This window comes from Coregonus lavaretus (genome assembly GCF_964263955.1).
Source record: "Coregonus lavaretus genome assembly, chromosome: 14".
In the NCBI taxonomy this organism is placed as follows: domain Eukaryota; kingdom Metazoa; phylum Chordata; class Actinopteri; order Salmoniformes; family Salmonidae; genus Coregonus; species Coregonus lavaretus.
In genome coordinates this window covers 16,716,810-16,739,218 of record NC_140001.1, presented here as the reverse complement: position 1 = coordinate 16,739,218, position 22,409 = coordinate 16,716,810, and the positions used below count along the sequence as shown (strand labels likewise).

General features: G+C 39.5%; 1 protein-coding gene across 1 annotated transcript in view; it reads right to left on the bottom strand.

The window, feature by feature from the left end:
• Positions 1 to 2,412: 2,412 nt before the first annotated feature.
• LOC311141743 (GDNF family receptor alpha-2-like) overlaps positions 2,413 to 22,409 on the bottom strand; it is a 79,398-nt gene continuing 59,401 nt past the window's right edge. Inside the window, exons 5-9 of the mRNA XM_084177176.1 lie at positions 13,293 to 13,405; positions 12,097 to 12,237; positions 10,219 to 10,385; positions 6,853 to 6,903; positions 2,413 to 4,217 (exon numbers count right to left, since the gene is read on the bottom strand). Of these exons, the coding sequence (XP_084033302.1) occupies positions 4,077 to 4,217; positions 6,853 to 6,903; positions 10,219 to 10,385; positions 12,097 to 12,237; positions 13,293 to 13,405 (613 nt within the window). The 3' untranslated portion in view covers positions 2,413 to 4,076. The remainder of the gene's footprint in view (positions 4,218 to 6,852; positions 6,904 to 10,218; positions 10,386 to 12,096; positions 12,238 to 13,292; positions 13,406 to 22,409) is intronic.

Here is a 22,409-nt window from a genome sequence, read left to right as displayed (position 1 = left end):
GTGGGCCTTCAGACACAACTCAAGGTAAAGGTAATTTGACAAAAACATAGATTTTGCATGAACTATCCCTTTAAGAAAAGGCTCAGAGGGTTTTTGATTTTAAAATATAATTTTTTCTTACCCAACTATGCTCAATTTACAAATGTAACCCTTTGCAAAAAAGCCAGACTGTTCTTGACTTATGAAGCAACCAGTTAAAAATGAAATTAAAGAAAGATCAAGGGTAAAATTACAAAAATGAATGCGCATGCAGCCTAAGTGCTCAATATGTGTGGAATATAGAGTATCAACAGTACCTTTGGAAAAACGTGCTTCATTTCCTCCTTTCCAATAACCTGCCTTGCATTTCCACAACAGCTCTCCAAGAGCCATATACTGTATATAGAGTTGGGCCAATGCAGTTTTTCAGCATTATGATGCATTTACATGATACTTCAACATTCTATGGCAGCCATGTTAGCTCTTCATTAGCATTACATGGGGAATATTTATGTTGGCCTAACTCTCTCTATATATGGCTCTGGCCTCTCCTATTCTTGCAAGGAAACTGTAGACTCCCCATACAGTACACTCTTAGAAAAAAGGGTTCCAAAGGGGTTATTCGGCTGTCCCCATAGGAGAACCCTTTTTGGTTCCAGGTAGAACCCTTTTTGGTTTCATGTAGAACCCTTCTGGCTTCCATGTAGAACCCTCTGTGGAAAGGGTTCTACATGGAACCCAAAAGGGTTTTACCTGGAACCCAAAAGGGCTCTTCAAAGGGTTATCCTATGGGGACAGCCAAATAACCCTTTTAGGTTCTAGATAGCACCATTTACACCAGCCAGTGTAAACATAAATAAACGCTCCAGTTACTCCAGCTTATCAAGTGTATCATAAACTGAAACCCCCAACTGTACGCTAGGCTACACTATAATTCGCTAACTGAACCATGAAGTACAGATGTAGGATCTTCATTTGATCACCCTGTTGCAGGAGAACATTTCTGCAATGCAGGACATGTAATACGTGTAGTGTATTTCAGGTTTAAAAAGGCTTCTGAAGTTTGTAATTTCCACTTTGAAATTTCAGACTTGATTTTCCCTTATGGAAAATATATCAACCCCTACAAAAATGTCCATTAATTATAATACTGATAATAATTAACATTTATTTTTTCTGCAGGATTATTTTCTTCCTGTAGCAAACTGGCTCAAATTAAGATCCTATGTCTGTATGATGTTCAGTGTTTCACAGTGGTTGGTGTAAAACAAATCACACCAAAGAGAAAAGAGTCACACAGGCAGGTGTCACTGAAACAAGTGGAATTATGGGAAGGAAGTGGAGCTGTCTCTGATTGGAGGATCCATAGTCTGGTAAACCTTACTGCTCTCACCAACATGTGCAGAGTGTTGATAAGAAACATCATCCCACTGGCTCATTAATCAAGTGTGAACGCACAGAAACCTGCTGCTTTCTTATTCTCATGCCCCCAAATCCCACCACACAAACCCCCTGGACTCCAGCAGCATCTTTATAAAACTGCACCTCTAGCACATTCCTGCTTTGAGATCTCTCACACACAAACATGCACACAAACACACATGCACACACACACGCACACACAAGCACAATTTTCCCTCTCACATAATTTTCCTTCTCACTCTTTCAATCACTTACACACTCATACACACAGGTAACCATGACATCCCATCTTTGAGTACTCTCTGCCTCTCGCCTTATATAAGCTGCCACACGTGATGTATTTATTGTCAGGAACTACTTTGTGGGCAGTCTTTGTTTTCAGTGTTTTCAGTCTTGACTTCCATTGAGTGGTCACGTTTGCAGTAATAATTTTCAAAATTGTTCAGTTTTGTATTAATCAATCAGCATAAATGTAACTTAACTGTGTGAGAAATGCTGAAACCCCAAATACCCTTATGCCTGGACCTATACTGTGTGAGGGGTGAATTGTGATCAGTTTATTTATTTACATTACTACATGTCAAAACTCTTAATTTACCTCATGCATTTGATTGGCTTTATAGGAGGCCAGAGCCAATATTGTAATCAATTATAGACCGTACGTCATGATGTCATTTGCAAGACTCAGCTACAAACTGACCAATCCAAAAAAAAGATTAATTGGGAAAAAACTCAACACAGCAGAATGTGCGGCAGCTATAAACTGTGAGTATTTATAGACACCTCTGTTGGAACAGTCCAATGGAAACAGAAGGGTTCAATCCCAGGCATTTATGTAGTCAAATATTGATCTGATGGCTTGTGTTGTTTCGACACAAATCCATTTGAATGATTCATTTGGTAAAGCGTTACTATGTGTTGCAATGTCCCATGAGCTGGAGAATGTGGTACGAGCAATAGGTAAGGCCACGTGTATTTGCACTGTACAAAGCACACTATAATACACACAGGTAATGACTTTCCAAGCAAATGGAGCTAATTTAATTTCATCCCTCTATACATTCTTATTTGACTATGATCTGAACCTGTATAGACAAAATTGAATACAAATTATGAAGGCATACAACCAGTATCATTGGCAACTTTTTTCTTCATAAACAATGCCAACTTTGCCCTCAGAATTTGTTCTCTGTACTCAACAATACAGTTCCGTCATATCGCCTTGACCATAAGGTAATACCAATAGGTAATATTGGTTAATTGTAAGAAAATTGTTTTTTATATATTGGTTCATTGAAAGAAAACAGTTTATTTTTATACTGGCTCATTTAAAGAAAACAGTTTGTTTTATATTGGTTGATTGAAAGAAAACAGTTTGTTATATACACAGACGGTGGATATTTACTCTAACTCATTATCAACAATAACATCTCAAATAAGAATCAGTTAACATTGTATTTCATTTTTTTGTCTGTTGAAAAAATATAGCACTGAAATAAAAGGGCTGTACTAAAGATAATGTTCACCGTTACTATACCAACACGGATACACAGAGTTGAGTTTCGATTTAGGGCCGATTCAATCAGATCCGCTTTAGCCGACATCCGCATGGCTGATGTTTTGACAGTGTCAGAGGTGGAGCTGCGTTAGAGCGGACATTGCCATTGGCTGCACAGAGTCGCATTAATATAAATCCCATGCAGCCTTGTTTATACATTTCAACACTGGAATGTGAGATGTAATCTACACCTGGATTAGACTGATAGAAACCCTCATTATTTCATTTCATGATTTTTCAATTTGAGAGTAGTTCTTTCTATATAGCCTACACTTTCTCATTATGAACTTGAGTGGGACGGGTGTGACTTCGTGACAATGATCACAAGAGCAGCTGCTCAGTGCTCACCGTTTTGACAGCTCCAACGCAGTTCCACCTCTGACACGGCCAAAACCACAGCTATGCTATCGCTGGTTAATGCTTCATCTGATTGAATCTAGGCCTTACACTTTTGAAAAGACACAAATGTCATAATTCTTCTGGAAACAAAGTTTGAGGTTTGTCCCTTTAAAGAAGTCGAGCACTGTTTCAAGACGAAATCAAGTGACAGACAGCAGAGCGCTCTCTCCTCTCTCTCTCCATTTCCATCTCTCACACTCTCTCTCTCCTCTCTCTCTCTCCATTTCCATCTCCCACACTCTCTCTCTCCTCTCTCTCTCTCCATTTCCATCTATCACATTCTCTCTCCACTCTCTCTCTCCATTTCCATCTCTCACACTCTCTCTCTCCTCTCTCTCTCTCCATTTCCATCTATCACACTCTCTCTCTCCATTTCCATCTTTCACACTCTCTCTCTTTCACTCTCTCACTCTGTCTTTCTTGCTCTCCTCTTTGACATTATACTTTGGGTCTTTGTCAGTGTTACTGATGGGAAGACAGCCAACAGCCACTGAGACTTCACCATGATAAGGGTCCATAAGCCATTTTCTTGATCATAGTGGTCCTCAAAACCCAAAATGTTACATCAAATAAAGAATATTTCAGTTTATCTCAGATTGTGTTCTCTCTGCCTCTCCTTTTTGAAATAGCATGACAATGCCTTAAAAAAAAAAACATCCTCGAACAAGCCTCTGCGTTGGGGATCAGCTTGTTGGTCGACAACAACCCACAGGGAGGTTTATAGGGCATGGTTGGCCACGGCGGAAGTCAGGCTGAGCAGCAGCGCCCAGACACTGGCACAGACACAGGGTGACCCGTCTTCAGGAGGGCCCTCCGGTCTGGTCAGGTCATCGTAACCACTGCTGGGCTCCAGTAGAGGCTGGGTGGAAAGGTTAGGAATGACTCAGTGAGTCCAAGTGTTGTGTTTTACATAGAAAGGGTCAAATACTGATCCACAGCCACTCCACGTGAATAAAAACATGAACACATTTGAGGCACATATGAAATATGTTGAAAGCGACTGCTGTTGAAGTCTTTTGGGTGTACTCTCTGCTTTTACATGTATTGGCATAGTGCAGAGCTCAGGCTTCATTCTCAATCCCCTTTAGGTAATGCCAGCTTAAAAGTTTTAAGTATTACTTCCAAGGAAAGCACAAGCTATAGTACAGGCATAGCACATATTAATCTATTAATCTGCATCCTAGCTATTTGGATAGGTTTTATTTCTGTACAATATCAGTCACTTCTCCACATGAAGACATAGAAAATTCAGTCATTTCACCATGGACAACAGCAGGCAATGTGAAAGGCAACTACAGTATGTTGTACAGTACATTAGAAGAAAGTATAGAATGGACATGCTCTTCTAGATATTGTACACCCAAGAGAGTTACTCAGTAATACCCATTCTACTATGGCCTTATTATGTGTATTTCCATAACATTGTAGGCATTTTGAATGTGTTTTCAATTTGCCTTCAAGTACAGTGCCATCAGAAAGTATTAATACCCCTTGACTTATTTCACATTTAGTTGTGTTACAGCCTGAATTCAAAATGGATTCAGTATTTTTTTTCACCCATCTACACACAATACCCCATAATGACAAAGTGAAAACATGTTTTTAGAAATTTAGGCAAATTTATAGAAAATCAAATACAGAAATACAGTATCTAATTTACACTTAAGTATTCAATACTTTGTAGAAGCACCTTTGGCAGCAATTACAGATGTGAGTCTATCTGGGTAAATCTCTAAGAGATTTACACACCTGGATTGTGCTAAATTTGGCCATTTATTATTTACAAAATTCTTCAAGCTCTGTCAAATTGGTTGTTGATCATTACTAGACAACCATTTTCAGGTCTTGCCATAGATTTTCAAGTAGATTTAAGTGAAAACTGTAACTCTGCCACTTTAGTGCAACTTTAGTGCCTTGTTGCAAACAGGATGCATGTTTTGGAATATTTGTATTCTGTACAGGCTTCCTTGTTTTCACTCTGTCAATTATTTTATTTTGTATTTATTTTGTATTTAACCAGGTAGGCCAGTTGAGAACAAGTTCTCATTTACAACTGCGACCTGGCCAAGATAAAGCAAAGCAGTGCGATAAAAACAACAACAACACAGAGTTATACATGGGATAAACAAAACATACAGTCAATAACACAATAGAAAATCTATATACAGCGTGTGCAATTGTAGTAAGTCATGGAGGTAAGGCAATACATAGGCCATAGTGCAAAATAATTACAAATTAGTATTATAATAATATAATAATAATATGCCATTTAGCAGACGCTTTTATCCAAAGCGACTTACAGTCGTGCGTGCATATATTTTTGTGTATGGGTGGTCCCGGGGATCGAACCCACTACCTTGGCGTTACAAGCGCCGTGCTCTACCAGCTGAGCTACAGAGGACCACAGAGTATTAACACTGCAGTGATAGATGTGCAGAAGATGATGTGCAAATAGAGATACTGGGGTGCAAATTAGCAAAATAAATAACAATATGGGGGTGAGGTAGTTGGGTGGGCTAATTACAGATGGGCGGTGTACAGGTGCAGTGATTGGTAAGCTGCTCTGACAACTGATGCTTAAAGTTAGTGAGGGAGATAAGAGTCTCCAGCTTCAGAGATTTTTGCAGTTCGTTCCAGTCATTAGCAGCAGAGAACTGGAAGGAATGGCGGCCAAAGGAGGTGTTGGCTTTGGGGATTAGGTTAGTATTGTGAAGTAACTACAATGTTGTTGATCCATCCTCAGTTTTCTCCTATCACAGCCATTAAACTCTGTAACTGTTTTAAAGTCACCATTGGCCTCATGGTGAAATCCCTGAGCGGTTTCCTTCCTCTCCGGTAACTGAGTTAGGAATGACGCCTATATCTTTGTAGTGATTGGTGTATTGATACACCATCCAAAGTGTAATTAATAACTTCACCATGCTCAAAGGCATATTCAATGTCTGCTTTTTATTTTTATTTTTTTTATTTACCTCCCTGGTCTTTTTGGTTGAATCTGTGTTTGAAATTCATTGCTCGACTGAGGGACCCTACAGATAATTGTATGTATGGTGTACAGAGATGAGGTAGTCTTTCAAAAACCATGTTAAACACTATTATTGCACACAGAGTAAATCAATGCAACTTATTATCTGACTTGTTAAGCATATTTTTACTCCTGAAGTTATTTAGGCTTGCCATAACAAAGGGGTTGAATACTTATTGACTAGAGACATTTCAGCTTTTCATTTCTAATTCATTTGTAAACATTTTTAAAAACATAATTCCACTTTGACATTATGGGTTATTGTGTGTAGACCAGTGACAAAAAAACTATATTTAATCCATTACAATTCAGGCTGTAACACAGCAAAATGTGGAATAAGTCAAGGGGTGTGAATACTTTCTGAAGGCACTGTAACTGCAGCTTTCTCGATTTATGGAGGCACCATTTCCCCCTGCAAAGCTATAGCACATCAACAGAAACATGTACTATTCCCTCCTCCCTTCCTTACCTCATCTCCACCAATGTAGCCTTTTGAGAGATTCCACTTTGGTTCATTTCCCTGTACACAGAGAAAAACATAGTCAGATATTATCTTCCGGTTTCTCATGTTCTAATAGCAGTGTCTCCAACACAAGCCAACTCAACATGGCCAAACTGTTTTAGAAAAATACAATCATGAAAAAAATTGTAAATGGTAAAGTCATATAAGCACTGAGAGATGTTTTTTTAATGGGTTTTAGGTGAAAGGAAAGGCTGTATTTATTATGGAAGAGCTTGGTTTCAAATGTGTGACTGTACAGAGAAATGGTTAAATGACAGTTGCCAAAAAAGCAATCGTTGCTTGACAATGCAGCAAACACATCCGCAACTAAAAGCCAATTAATTAGCAGGTGCAGTGATGTGTAGCAGCAGCCTGTTGACATCGGTCCAGATCTTTGTCTGTAGCCAATATTTTTACACACACAGAGACACACATAGACATGCACACACACACACACAGATACTCACGCACCCACACACAACATGTTGTTGGGGATAACAAGATATTATTAATTTAGTTTTGTGAAGGTAGTACGTTTTAGAATTGATCAGAGCTTCGTCGAACAGTAATGTTCAGCTGCGTTTTCCAGGGCTGGTTATTGAGTAACCCAGGGTTGGTCCACAATCAATTATATTCAATTGAGCTGAAAATCAACACAATGTACTGTACAGTCAGGGGCACAAAAGCAAAAAATTGACTCTGAAGCGAGGGCTAATTCTCACTTATACAATGGTCCACTTACATAATGCATGACTCTCCAAAAATACTAGAAAAAGGCATTATTTTCCTGATTAAAAAATGTGTTAAGATGTGCCATTTAAATTCCAATCAGGTTTCTGAAGGAACGTACACACAGAAAAACAGTATGTGGAACTCCCATACAGTGAGTGATACAAAGACATCCTAGTGAGTTTGTCATTTTCTGAGTCACTTGTAGATAAGCAGACAATTACAATGGGACATTTAAAACACTTCTTGATCCCCATTTACAAACAGCTGAAATGACAGTGACATTATGGGCTCTATTCTACACAAAGCACAGCCAGGCAGTGAGCAATGACTAGGCCAACGACAGAGTTGGTATTTTCAGGTCATGTTAAAGTGCTTGCACATATCTATGCAAAGGCTGCACCAACGTAACGTCTACAACTATTGCACCACACATTTATCCCAATGGTTATGGCACAATGGATTCTTAAGTGGATCTGAACGCACCGAAACACTTACAAAACTCTTGTGGAGAACATTAATAGAATCAATATAATAATATAATAATTCATTTAATATACAATGGGAAATGTTTTGCTTGCTTATCCTACTTCCTCTGTAGGCTAAATTGCATTATTTTAATAAACTAAATTAAGTTTCATTCAGTGAAATGCTTCTTCCAGAACCTCTCCGTTAATAAATGTTAGCATCACTATTAAGGCCTGTCCACTGAATTAATTGAAATCCTGATTGGTAAGGAAAATGACATCTTATCCACATTATTCATATCCCTATACATTCAACAGCCCTCAACAGTTTCACTTCCTAAACTTGTGAACAGCGATAAGACAAAGTGAAATGTCACCTAGATATTTCCTCTCTTTCGATCTCTTGAGAACACATCTTGAGAACATAGTTACTGACTGAATAAGGTAGAATTTCCTGGACATAAGGCCATAGCTAACAGTATTAAAGGAAGAATAAAGCTTTACAAGTAAACAAACTCACATAGCACAATTGACCTGTTGGTGATACCGAATACAGGGAAATTGACTTGAGAGGGAATTAAGCTTGAGCAGCACAGCCCAATCGGGTGTAATTCTCCACGGGCCTCATTTATCAAACAAAACTTCAGATTACTTATCGAGTGTCTGGGGGAGCCTGTCCAGCCATCAAACACACAGCAGACTATGTCATTTCCTTTAGCGTAACAATTCCACTAACTGGACACCAGCATGCATGTGGTCCTGAGCACTCATGAGATTTATGAGGCTAGACAGCCAGTCTTTTGCCAAGAGAAGTCATATCAGTATTCCCCCAATTAATCTACGATGGAAGTTTGACAAGTTTTAATTGCCAAGCATAGTTGCTGCAGAATGAAGGGCCACCCAAAATGTCCCCACCGGCTCCCTCTCTAATTATAAACTTCCTGCTTGAGTAATCACACGTCTTATTGTTTCCTAATTACCATTTTTACAATAAATTAAGCATTGCACTGCAGCGAGAGAGGCACAGAGTGGTGCATCAACACTGACATACATACAGAACCTTTGGAGAAAGCAATTCCACCGCTCCCCTCTACCTCCTACTGTTAATGTTATCAGTGTGGCTTATTCATTAGTTCTCTCCCTCACACCATTTTTAAGATATTAATTTGCTGTCTTTATCACAATGTGGGTTGTGTACAGAACAGTATAAGAGATGACCATTTAATGGATGTGAAAGCCTGAAATTGCTCAGCATTCAACATCTTTATAGGAGTCTTTCCAAACATAATGGCGCAGTGGTCTAAGGCACTGCATCGCAGTGCTAAACTGTGCCACTAGAGATCCTGGTTCGAATCCAGGCTCTGTCGTAGCCGGCCGCGACCGGGAGACCCATGGGGCGGCGCGCACAATTGGCCCAGCGTCGTCCAGGGTAGGGGAGGGATTTGGCCGGCAGGGGATGTAGCTCAGTTGGTAGAGCATGGCGTTTGCAACGCCAGGGTTGTGGGTTCGATAAAATAATGTATGCACTAACTGTAAGTCGCTCTGGATAAGAGCGTCTGCTAAATGACTTAAATGTAAATGTAAATAATAATGATGCCAAAACGGTGTTGTTTCTCAGCCATGCATGAAACATGGAATTATAAATATCCCTATATTACTCATGTAATAAAAACAATGACTTTTTTTGTTTAATGCCGTACCAAGGTCCCAATTCAGTATTCGGTCAAACACAGTAACTGGGTCTGTGGGATAGGTCAAAAACATCTTCATACGCACATTTGGATTTATATACTCAACAGAAAATAGGACTGACATGATTCTGTTTCATGTAGAATAGCAATTATTGCCAGCTCTATGCATTATATGCAACATTCTAAATGTTTCACCCCAGTGAATATACCCATGTTTACCAGTTTTCATTTAATCTAGCGCCAGGTGATAAATGGGTCATGTTCATTAGGCACCTAAAGGAAAAATATGGACTGAAACAGGGAGAGACTTCCTGGTATTGTCCAATTCGTTTTCAGCTACAAAACACTTTAAAACGTTTTCCATTGCGTGCCCTAATAATGAACACGACCCTGGTAATTGGAATGTGGCAGCAGGTGCTATAGTAGCTGGTGATTTCCCTGCCTACCTTCCCGTTGGCCTCATCCTCAGGCTGGACATCATTGGGGTTATCTAGAGGCTCTGAGGTGCTGACCGAGGTCTCTAATCCAGGCTTCATGGAGGGGGTCGATGGGACAGACTCAGCTTTGTGGAAGAGACTGTCTGTTCCATAACCAAATGCTTGAATGGCATTTCCTGTGGGGACAAAGAGATAAAGTAATTTGTCTTGACTGTCTTCCCAGTGTTGCGGCAGCTAACAGTCAGCTCTAAGTCAACTTTTTGGTCCTCTGCCCAATTTTGGGTGTGGGCATTTTCACTCTGCTTGTCCATTTTAACAGAACACGTGTTTATTTTAAATATATATATATATATATATATATATATATATATATATATATATATATCTTTTTCTCCCTTTCAGAGAGAACAAATGAGAGAGCAATGACACACATGCAAAGAAAGTATGCACACACTGCAAACACACACACACCCCAATACATATACCTCCACACGCACCCTCACACACATGCATATATACTGTAAACACAGCATGTTGTAAAGACATATTGACTTCAGAAGTCATTCCATGGGGTGCTCGGATATCTCGGCCTTGGGTTGGTTACAATACAAATCTAGGAGGAATGGCAAAGCTATGAAGAACATAATGCTTGTGATTTCTGAAAGCCTTGTAAAGTATCTTAAGGTTTGCAATAAGATGCTGGTCAAGTCAAGACAAGAGTGTTGTTTTCATGCATCTGTTTGCTGGGGTGGTAAGATCACCCAGAGGGGTGCTAGGGGAATAAAAAAATAAATCACCAAAGTTGGCTAGAGGGCTCCTTCAGCGGATGCTTTACTGCACCCAAATGTTCCACCGAGTGATTAAGTTCACTGCCGACAGCAATTCCATATTTTTATGACTTCAGATACGTTGTTTTAACCCTATTGCTATTACCTGCAGGGAGGAGGCTGAATACGATTAGCCTATTATCTAATTGTACATAATATGTACCGTCTCTGTGGACTGTTATGTCCCCCCACTTAATGTATAAGAGCAAAGCTTAATCTATTTCACTTTATCTTCTCCAGTTCCTTTACACTGCAAAGAGGAGATGCTGCATGTTGTATTCTTTTTCAAGACGCCTCCTCGGCTACAAGCCTCATCCCTCATCTTGCAGATTCAGCTAAAAGTGTGCCATGGCAATCTATTGAAAAAGTCTGAAAGCATTACGCACACAATGGAACATGTTAAAAGCAATGGTATCTTGTAATTCTGATGACATTGCAAGGTACATCACAATGGTGAGGCGGTACCCCTGACATTTGACTACTAAATTGTGACGTTAAGATGCTTTTCCTAACCTTAGATTATATTTTTCTCCTAGACTGATAAACACTGTAATATCTAAGGTAAAATGTGGAAATGACATGCAAATAATTGCTTTATCCCATAATCTGTAGAACAAGTCTTTTCCAAATGTTAGGGTACTGAGGTGTAATGAGTTGATAAGAAACGGCTCTAAATGTATCTTGTTATTTCAAACCAAACACAATAAGTGGCCAAAGAGGTTTGGTTGGTTTGTTATCAGACTTAGAGGTTGATTCCAACAATGAGCTGTGGAAAGAAAGGAACATTGATCTAATGTGAATTAAATAACTGCTACAATACCAGCCAGTCAATATTACCCATACACCACACACCTCACAGAGTGCCGCGAGACATCGCCTTAAAAACAAAAAAACACAGACCCAAAATCTAACTCAGAACAACTAAAATACATCAGATGTGCCGGTTCACTTTCAGTTTCGAGGGAAACACACTACAGATTTGAATGGTGGTTATTTTCAAATCATATCAGTGGTGGTCTTGTATGTTACAAAACAGATTTGAAATGCAAGCGTGACTCACTCAAGCACATGTTCTCTGTGAAGTCCCTCAGAAAGCTCTCGCACTCCTCTTCCTGGTTCCCACTTCCTTTACAGGTGCACCATGGGGAGACAGTCCAGTTGGTGTAACTGCTGTCCATGTAATTGGGAGTCATATCTGTCCCTATAGAGGTGAGAATAACGCTACAGTTACAGATCATTCACAGGCCACTAATGGATAATAATGGACTACATTTACTATATAGAGTAACGCTACCTACACAGGCTTACAGTATGTTACTAATGGCGACGGGGACTATTGTACCACGGAGGCAGAGGGAAAGGAAGCCACCTAACAGTAGTATGCTGATTGATTCTTGTTTTAGATGTGGAGTGTCCATCCGGAGAGAGCTAGTCATATTAGTTTAGAAAGATGTAACCAAAAACAGCAATTCTGTTTGATAATGCTTTCAGGAGAGGAGATCTTTATTTGTGGAAAAACATCTCATACTGTGTAGTCCAGAAGCACTAGCAAGGGTAATAGAATGTCAGTTTACTCTAGAGATACAGTATGTTTGACACATATATAGCAACTATCAACAATTAAATTACAGACAGGTGGTAGTGGGAACGTTATTACTATGCCATCTCCAAAGGGTATTGTAGGTTCACTCAAAGTAGTCAAAACATAACTCCTTTTGTCTACCTCCTTGATCGTACTGAATAGTGCCAACTCATTACGAAGGTGCTCTCAAATGTCTACTGGTATGGAAGAATGTCTTTGCTGCGCCAATTTTCCTTGTTCTATTTGAAGAACATTTACTATATGAGTCATTAAATGTTTTAATGAAGTAAACGCTCTCTTACATTGCCACCTCCACTCAGCCACTGATGTGCAATGTGTTTGGGGGGAGAATAAGAGGAGGTGTATGGGTATCACTTTACCTAAAGTATGCAGGTATAGTGCATTATAATGTGGTTATAATTAATTATTAGTCATAAGCATGTTTTAACACCCTAAAATGTCTTATTATCATCTCCAATGATCCTGACAAAATAACAGCCATATTGCGTCAGTTATAAAAAACGTCCTACACAGCGAAGTATGACATTCTATAAGCTTTAAAATAATCCATTATACAAGCTCATACATGCTTATAACAACTAATAAAGCATTATGCCTCCAGGCTTGTCAAGTTTTACCGGGATACGTATAGCCAAAAAGTCCCATGCACTTACCAATGAGGCCGGCGTAGGAGGCCAGACAGGCCTGGTAGTTGTCCTCATTTGGGCAGCTGCTGACCGTATGCTGAGTCACCATACAGTTCATGTGGAAATCAGCCAGTCTAGACCTGCACACAAACAAACACAGATGGCTACACCAGCAACACACACCCTGGAAGTGTGATATTTCCTATCAACCGATTCACTCATGGTTCAACAGCAGCCCACTATGTGTAAGTTTGAGCATATACGCTGAATAAATGTCTAATTAGCTAAATAAACGTCGAATAAATGTTGTCACGTTTTCACTCACCGCCGCACGAGGGTGCATCATTCACATTGTTGGCACACAACATCAGACCTGGGTTCAAATACTATTTGGGGTATTTCAATTACTTTCAAAGACATTTGGAAGTAAGTATTTTGATATTTCGTATTTGAAAACACAAGTAGTTGAATATTGGAATGTATTTGGAAATACACTTGGAAAGAGTTGGCAAGTATTTGGAAATACTTAAACACACTCTATTTTTAAATACAAATAAATACTCCAATACATTTGAACCCAGGTCTGTTTGATATTTAAAATAATTTATTTGGAATTAAGTATTAGAAAATATTTTCATAGGAATTTATTTGAAAATACTTTTAAATACTTCCAATAGAAGTAGCTGATTCGGGCCACATTATTTGCAAATACTCAAATACACAGAAAATACAGTGCCTTCAGAAAGTATTCACACCCCTTTACTTTTTCCACATTTTATTTATGTTAAAGTCTGCATTTAAAATTGATTACATTTAGATGTTGTGTCACTGATCTACACACAATGCCCTACAATGTCCAAGTGGAATTTTGTTTTAAGAATGTATTTCAAATTCAATAAAAATGAAAATCTGAAATGTCTTCAGTCATTCAACCCCTTTGTTATGGCAAGCCTAAACAAGTTCAGGAGTAAAAATGTGCTTAACAAATCACATAATAAGTTGCATGGACTCATTCTGTGTTCAATAATAGTGGTTAAAATAAAAAATGTATGACTACCTCACCTCTGTACCCCACACATACAATTATCCATAAGGTCCCTCAATCAAGTAGTGAATTTCAAGCACAGATTTAACCACAAAAACCAGGGAGGTTTTTCAATGCCTCACAAAGAAGGGCACTGATTGGTAGATGTGTATTTTTTATAATTTTGTTATGAGAAAGAAAAAAAAGACACAGAATATCCCTTTGAGCGTGGTGAAGTTATTCATTAGAGACAGCAGGGGGTCAAACTGTAGAACCCAGTTCCTAGATTTGAATATACAATTTGATTTTATCAAACAAAACTATGCTACATTTTATCTCTGGGACCCTCAGGATGACAAATCAGAGCAAGATTACTGAACGTAAGTACATTATTTACCTTCAGAGGTGAATGTATCAAACCAGTTGCTGTGACAAAAGTGTTTTGTTTTTGTGCACTGTCCTCAAACAATAACATGGTATTTTTTTAGCTGTAATAGCTACTGTAAATTGGACACTGCAGTAAGATTAACAATAATTGAAGCTTTCTGCCCATATAAGACATGTCTATGTCCCGGAAAGTTGGCTGATATTTACAACGCCATTCTTGTCACATATCACATATTGTTCAGCAACCGTCCCGGTATAGGGACGCCGATCCTGTAGATGTTTTAAATCGGTTTACAAAGTGCTTAGAGACTTACCCAAAAATACTGACAGCTGTAATTGCTGCCAAATGTGTTTCTAACATGTATTGACTCAGGGGGGTGAATACTTATCTAATTACATTAATTTGTAATAAATGTTAGCATTTTTCTAACACTGCCATTAGAGAGTATTTTGTGTCGATCGTTGATGAAAAATGACAATTAAATCCATTTTAATCCCACTTTGTAACACAACAAAATGTGGAATAAGTCAAGGGGTGTGAATACTTTCTGAAGGCACTGTAAGTATATAAATAACAAATAGTAAAATACTCATGTATTTTAACCTGTGATTCAATCTGATTGCATATTGTCGACAATGCAGCTTTTAAAGGTAATTTCCAATTGAGACGATATATGCAGTGCTTACCATGAATACAATCTCCGCAAACGTGGAGAATATTGGTGAGATTTTGGGGAGTAGGTGTCATGCATCATAATAACAATTGAAATAGATATTGGCTGTGCTGTCAAGATATGTTACTTTTCTGCCAGCTACGTGCTTATAATGGCCATCTCAAGTGTTACCCAACTTGATTCTTAAATGATAAAAATAGTGTGATTTTGTTTATGTGTGTTTATGATAAAAGCTTAAATGTATTCATGCCTGGAAGGTGGCATCACTAATCCAGTTAAGTAGGTTTATTGGAGTAGCATGTGCACTGTTGTCCTGTGTTTCCAAATTACTGATGCCCACTAAGATGGAGTAATGCCCTCATGCCCTCCCTATCCAAACTGGACTTATTCATGTTAACCTGCCCCAATCCTTCTCTGCTTGAAGGCCAAAGGTAATGCTTCTGACTATGTAGCCCTAAGTGAGCATGCCTTGCTCCTCACAAGATAAGGATAATAATTTCAGAATACTGTTTACTGTCGACTGGTAGATGTGGAATCTTAAGCAGAAGTTGAGATTTTGGGGGGAATTGAGATGGTTGAGGTGTGTTGGAATCCATCTCATATCCCTGTTAATGAATAACCAAAGAATACAGGACAACAACAGTCCTATGTTTATTATCCTCTGTCCTCCACATCTCAATGAGAAGTGCAGAGGCTGAGGATTTGTCTGGAGAAAATGATGAGGTAACACTCTCTGCAGCCTGGATGCACAGAATAGGCCGCGAGCAAACCCACTCTTCCTCACTTCATTACTCTGGCTCCATCTCCTTCCGCTCCCTATCAAATCACCCAGAGTGGCTCTCAATGTGACATGTTGCGAACATCACATCTCAGCCTTGTTTCAGGGACAAGGGCTTCATGCACCTCTCTCCCCCTCTCCTCTATAGAAACCCTCTCATCTTCTTCCTCTCTGACTGGAACAAATTGCTTATTCCATAAAACATCCCATCACAGGATTTGATAGAGAGAAACCGAAGTGTGTGGAGACTGAGAGACTTCCCAGTCTAGCCATAACGCATCCTCTCTGTTCTACATCTGTAAAAACGAACAGTCATCACTAACACCTTCCATGTGGGTGTTTCCATGGACAACCTGTTCATTGCTCACAAACACTTTGGACAATAATATGTGTCTGCACTAGGTGTAGAGTCTGTGGAAAGGTACTGCATGTTTTTACTTTAAATGCAGTAATTTAAAGTTTAGAAAGGTGTCCGGAGTGTTTGGACAATAGTGTTCCAACATCGAGATGCAGCACATTTCATGGCTGCCACAGCTTTTCCATTATACCTTGGCGGACTGCTCACTACTGAAATTACAGGCTGTCTGCCTCTCAGAGTTTTATGGCCATTTCAGACACTCAGCCCTGGGAAGTGGCAAAGGGAGCCCCCGTAGAGATAGACTCCTTTGAAAAACATTTGACGCTTTAAACACAGTAATTCAGTCAGTGTCGAGTGCCTATCCATCTTGCTCAACCGTAATAGAAAACTAATGGCTTTTAACATGGAATCATATTCCTTATCGTCACCAATGACAAACATTGAGTCAAATCAGATGAATGTCTAAAAACCATTTCCTCATGAAGGAAGGGAAAATGTATCACAATTATCAATTGCTAAGACATGGTGGCTATGATAGCCTCTCAACAGCGAATATCTTGGGGAAATTATATATTTGGGAAACATCCTCTCTACATTTACTGACATTATTAGTCATAGAAACAGGGTGATAAACTTGCTCTGTGCCTCTGTGCAAACTCACAGTTAGGAAATTTGGTCATTGGTCTTTTGTCACATCAGTGTTAAATGCTGATTGAAACAATAATAGCTGCCATTAGATGGGTTGTCTCCATTCCATTTAGTCTTTATCTGATGTAGTGCATATGGACTACTCAACCTACAAAAGGATGAAGCATGCACATCCACAATGATGGAAAAGTTAAAAATAAAGCAATTAAACCATATCATAATCGTCCATTTTCTTCTCAGTAAAATAAGCATCTTCACAAATGTATGTAATTCTCTCAAAAGTCCTGTGTTACAGGCCATTCTAGCATTGCCTTTTAGCTGGTTGCTGTTGTCCTTGGCCTCTATTTAATCAGTGTCAGAAGACAGTTTCACAGCAGCTTCGGGCAATTGTCCTTTGATGGAACATCAAGAGGGCCCATGTATTTGGAAACATGAGGCTATTTGACTATACATTCATTTGGACACGTTCTCAAGACTAAAAGGGCATTTAGGCATGTGGCTTTCAGTCAAAGACACTGCTGTGCTGCTGCAGTTCACTTAAGTTGCCTGTGCACTTTAAGTACTGCGCACAGAGAAATCAAAGTAATGAGGCTAACCATTTGATTCGACTGTATTTAATTAATCCTTTTTAACTTCTTCACGTCTGATTAAACATTTATTTGAATGGTGACCAGGAAATCACAGGCAATTCAACCTTTGTTTTCCTTCTCCCTCTATTTGTTACTGACATCATGCAACCCTTATTTATTGTGATGTCATGAATGAATGCTAAATGAACTGTCACACAACGCAGCAACGGCTATTTGGTGAGGGTAAGGTTATTGGCACTCCCTAATACTCTCCAAACAAGGTAAACAAAACACTTAAACTTGGATAAACAAATCTATAAATATATGAACTGTCCCTGAAATACAAAAGGGAGCTACACAGAATAATGATTATGACTAAATAAATAACTATCCGTCACTTTAACAACATTCCTCAGTTAGGGCCCGATTCCGACCCGAGTTAAGCACGAGAAAATGGAGCGTAATTCCCTTTTATGCACTTCTCTCTATGCGTATTCTGACCTTGAACTTAAGCATGAGAATATCATGCTATTCACCTGCTATTCGTTTTGGGTGGAGATCGAATAAATGAAGGTGTGGCGGATGTGTGTTTACAGATACCCCGTATTCTGACCTTTACTTAATTCCCTAATAATTCCACCACCTTTACGCGCGAGGAAACCATGAATAAGGTCTAGCGAACCTACAGGTTCCAAGTGGAAAATGCATCTACTTTCTTTTTTTCTGATAGAAATAACACTATTCTCCATGTACTGTAATTTACAACTTGATAACAGCTATCGATAAGAGCTAGGTAAATGAGTAATCCGTTTGGATAAAGGAAACTGTAAATGACAATTTTTAAAGATATATTTTGCCTTATAATTGCTGGAGACAAATGTGAAACCAGTCATTTGCAGCAAACTGAAGCATATCAACATGTCAACTTTCCCACAGTAAAGTTTATGAAAAGCTGAGCCATTATGCAGAATTTAAATTGTTTGGCCTTTTAATTTGCAGGGATGGGTACTCTCGAATGTCTTAATTATAGGCTGCCCTGACTTTCTCTGTTTCCTATTTCTATCATGTTAAATATTAGCCACTATCAGTATCGACCGTCAGTAGGCCTAAAAACAACACATTCAACTGTCAATTCACTGTTAGTTCCCTTCAGTTGGTATAGACTACATTATCATTCCATTTAATTACGTTGTTTTGTTTACCTTCATTTGCTTCCTTTCTTAAAAAAATTAGCAGCCGAAATTGTCGCAACCCCTATTACTAGCCTGTTCAACCTCTCTTTCGTAACGTCTGAGATCCCCAGAGATTGGAAAGCTGCCGCGGTCATCCCCCTCTTCAAAGGGGGTGACACTCTAAATCCAAACTGTTACAGACCTATATCCATCCTGCCCTGCCTTTCGAAAATGTTTGAAAGTTAACAAACAGATCACCGACCATTTCGAATCCCACCGTACCTTCTCCGCTATGCAATCCGGTTTCCGAGCTGGTCATGGGTGCACCTCAGCCACGCTCAAGGTCCTAAACGATATTATAACCGCGATTGATAATAGACAGTACTGTGCAGCCGTCTTCATCGACCTGGCCAAGGCTTTCAACTCATTCAACCACCGCATTCATATTGGCAGACTAAATAGCCTTGGTTTCTCAAATGATTGCCTCGCCTGGTTCACGAACTACTTCTCAGATAGAGTTCAATGTGTCAAATCGGAGGGCCTGTTGTCTGGACCTATGGTAGTCTCTATGGGGGTGCCACAGGGTTAAATTCTCGGGCCGACTCTTTTCTGTGTATATCAATGATGTTGCTCTTGCTGCTGGTGACTCTCAGATCCACCTCTACGCAGACGACACCATTTTGTATACATCTGGCCCTTCATTGGACACTGTGTTAACATACCTCCAAACGAGCTTCAATGCCATACAACACTCCTTCCGTAGCCTCCAACTGCCCTTAAACACTAGTAAAACTAAATGCATGCTCTTCAATCGAACACTGCTGGCACCCGCCCACCCGACTAGAATCACTACTCTCGGCAAGGTCTGACCTAGAGCATGTGGACAACTACAAATACCTACGTGTCTGGTTAGACTGTAAACTATCCTTCCAGACTCACATTAAGCATCTCCAATCCAAAGTAAAATCTAGAATCGGCTTCCTATTTCGCAACAAAGCCTCCTTCACTCATGCTGCCAAACATGCCCTCGTTAAACTGACTATCCTACCGATCCTTGACTTCGGCGATGTCATTTACAAAATAGCCTCCAACGCTCTACTCAGCAAATTGGATGTAGACTATCACAGTGCCATCCGTTTTGTCACCAAAGCCCCATATACTACCCACCACTGTGACCTGTACGCTCTTGTTGGCTGGTCCTCACTACATATTCGTCGCCAAACCCACTGGCTCCAGGCCATCTATAAATCACTGCTGGGCAAATCCCTGCCTTATCTTAGCTCATTGGTCACCATAGCAATACCCACCCGTAGTATGCGCTCCAGCAGGTATATCTCACTGGTCATCCCCAAAGCCAACACCTCCTTTGGCCGCCATTCCTTCCAGTTCTCTGCTGCCAATGACTGGAACGAACTGAAAAAATCTCTGAAGCTGGAGACTCTTATCTCCCTCACTAACTTTAAGCATCAGTTGTCAGAGCACCTTACCGATCACTGCACCTGTACACAGCCCATCTGAAATTAGCCCACCCAACTACCTCATCCCCATATTGTTATTTATTTTGCTCATTTGCACCCCAGTATCTCTATTTGCACATCATCTCTTGCACATCTATCATTCCAGTGTTATTTACCAAATTGTAATTATTTTGTACTATGGCCTATTTATTGCCTTACCTCCATAACTTGCTACATTTGCACACACTGTATATATATTTTCTGTTGTATTTTTGTCTTTATGTTTTGTTTACCCCATATGTAACTCTGTGTTGTTGTTTTTTATCACACTGCTTTGCTTTATCTTGGCCAGGTCGCAGTTGTAAATGAGAACTTGTTCTCAACTGGCTTACCTGGTTAAATAAGGTGAAATAAATAAATACATAAAATAAACGCCATCACTGCCGTGTGGTTGTTGCTGAGGATCATTAGTAATAGTTGATAATATAGAAAAAAAGACATGTAGCGTAATTACATCGTTCTGTTCCATGGTAGTGCAGGCAACAGACAAGGGTATAGCCTACTATTGTACACTATTCTTCCTAATCTTCCAACATTACCATGAATGAACCAAAACTGAATGTAGCAATTTTCAGAATTAATCAAACCACCGTTTTCTTTCTTTCATGCGTAAAGGTTTTAAACCCCATAATCTACAAGATCAGAATATTTATTAACCTACCAATTGGTGCTAAAACAGAGACAAATATGCATATATTTCGATGGATTTCTTTAATTGATCTCTAATATTCTAAACCCGTTCTCTCCATATATTCTAGTGAGTCTGTCGACAAACTTTAAACTAAAAGGTTCACCGTATTTAAAGGGATGGTTTAAGATAAATATACTGAAAACCCTATTGAATGAAAACGGCATGAGAAAATCTGTCAGCAAGTGGGAGGGTTTTCAGCGGTTTAATTACATTTATTCAGCGCACGCAAGGGAACCAAGCCTGCAAAGCCCGTTACACACCTGCATAAGGTACGTCATAATACCAACTATTGAGAAGTGCGTAGGAAAGTCATTTGTAAGAAAGGTATAATTTCGGAATTCGGAATTGGGCCCTTATAGAATAATGGAAGGTACTATGATATGCCTTCCATTTGAGATTCCTGAGGTACTTTGAGTCGGGCTTAAACACCTTTTTCACCACGTGTACTATTCATATGATACGTTTTGGAAGCATTAATTCTATATAACATTTCTACCATGACGATGAGACTGTGGGGGTGGCTAGGCTTGGCCTGTAATGATTGTAGCTTCCTCTATCCGTTCCCTCAGAGATTACAGTACGCTAACTGGGAATACGGTAATCCATGTACTGAAATGATCTGCACAGCTCTCTCCTGCCCTCTCTCTAATTCCTGCTCTTATGTGCAGCCAACAAGCAGAGCACGTCCTACCTTTTGCAGAGATCTGATTAAAGCGGTGTGCTGCTTTATATGAGTCATTCGTTTGGCGTGCTTGTGCAAGCCAACCTTTACAGTATTACAAGTAGGTGTACTTTGATTGCTTTCATCGCTTGTCTCGTTTTAGGTAAAACAGAGATAGAGATGTGTCCAAGCAATACCCAAAGAAACAGGCTTTTAAGGCTAGTGGAGAACTGAGAAAAATGCTGCCTGTGTCTTGAACAGTCTTCTGAAATGCCATTTGGGCCAATCACCTTCCTGGTTTTGATTCCCCCTCAGTGGAAACTTAATTTGTCCTATAAAGCAGAGCTGGCCTTTTTAGTTGGATGTTGAGGTGGGGTGGGGTCCTGCTATATTGTAAGCAAAGTCCCGAGATGTACAGTATCTGGGTCAGGCTACCTGTTCAGTGATTGATAGTCTCTCAGCTCTCTGCTTTGAAACTTAGTGGCCAAATGACTCAATCAAAGAGCACACAGTAAAGCAAGAGGAACAGAGGAAATAAATCAAAGATAGAAGTGTTGCATTGATTCTTCGGCCAATCAATAGTGTACATGCGAGACTTATTGAGCTGTGCAGGGCCTACTGTTCTGGACCTAATGTACACAGTGCACGTCCAAATATAACTCTGT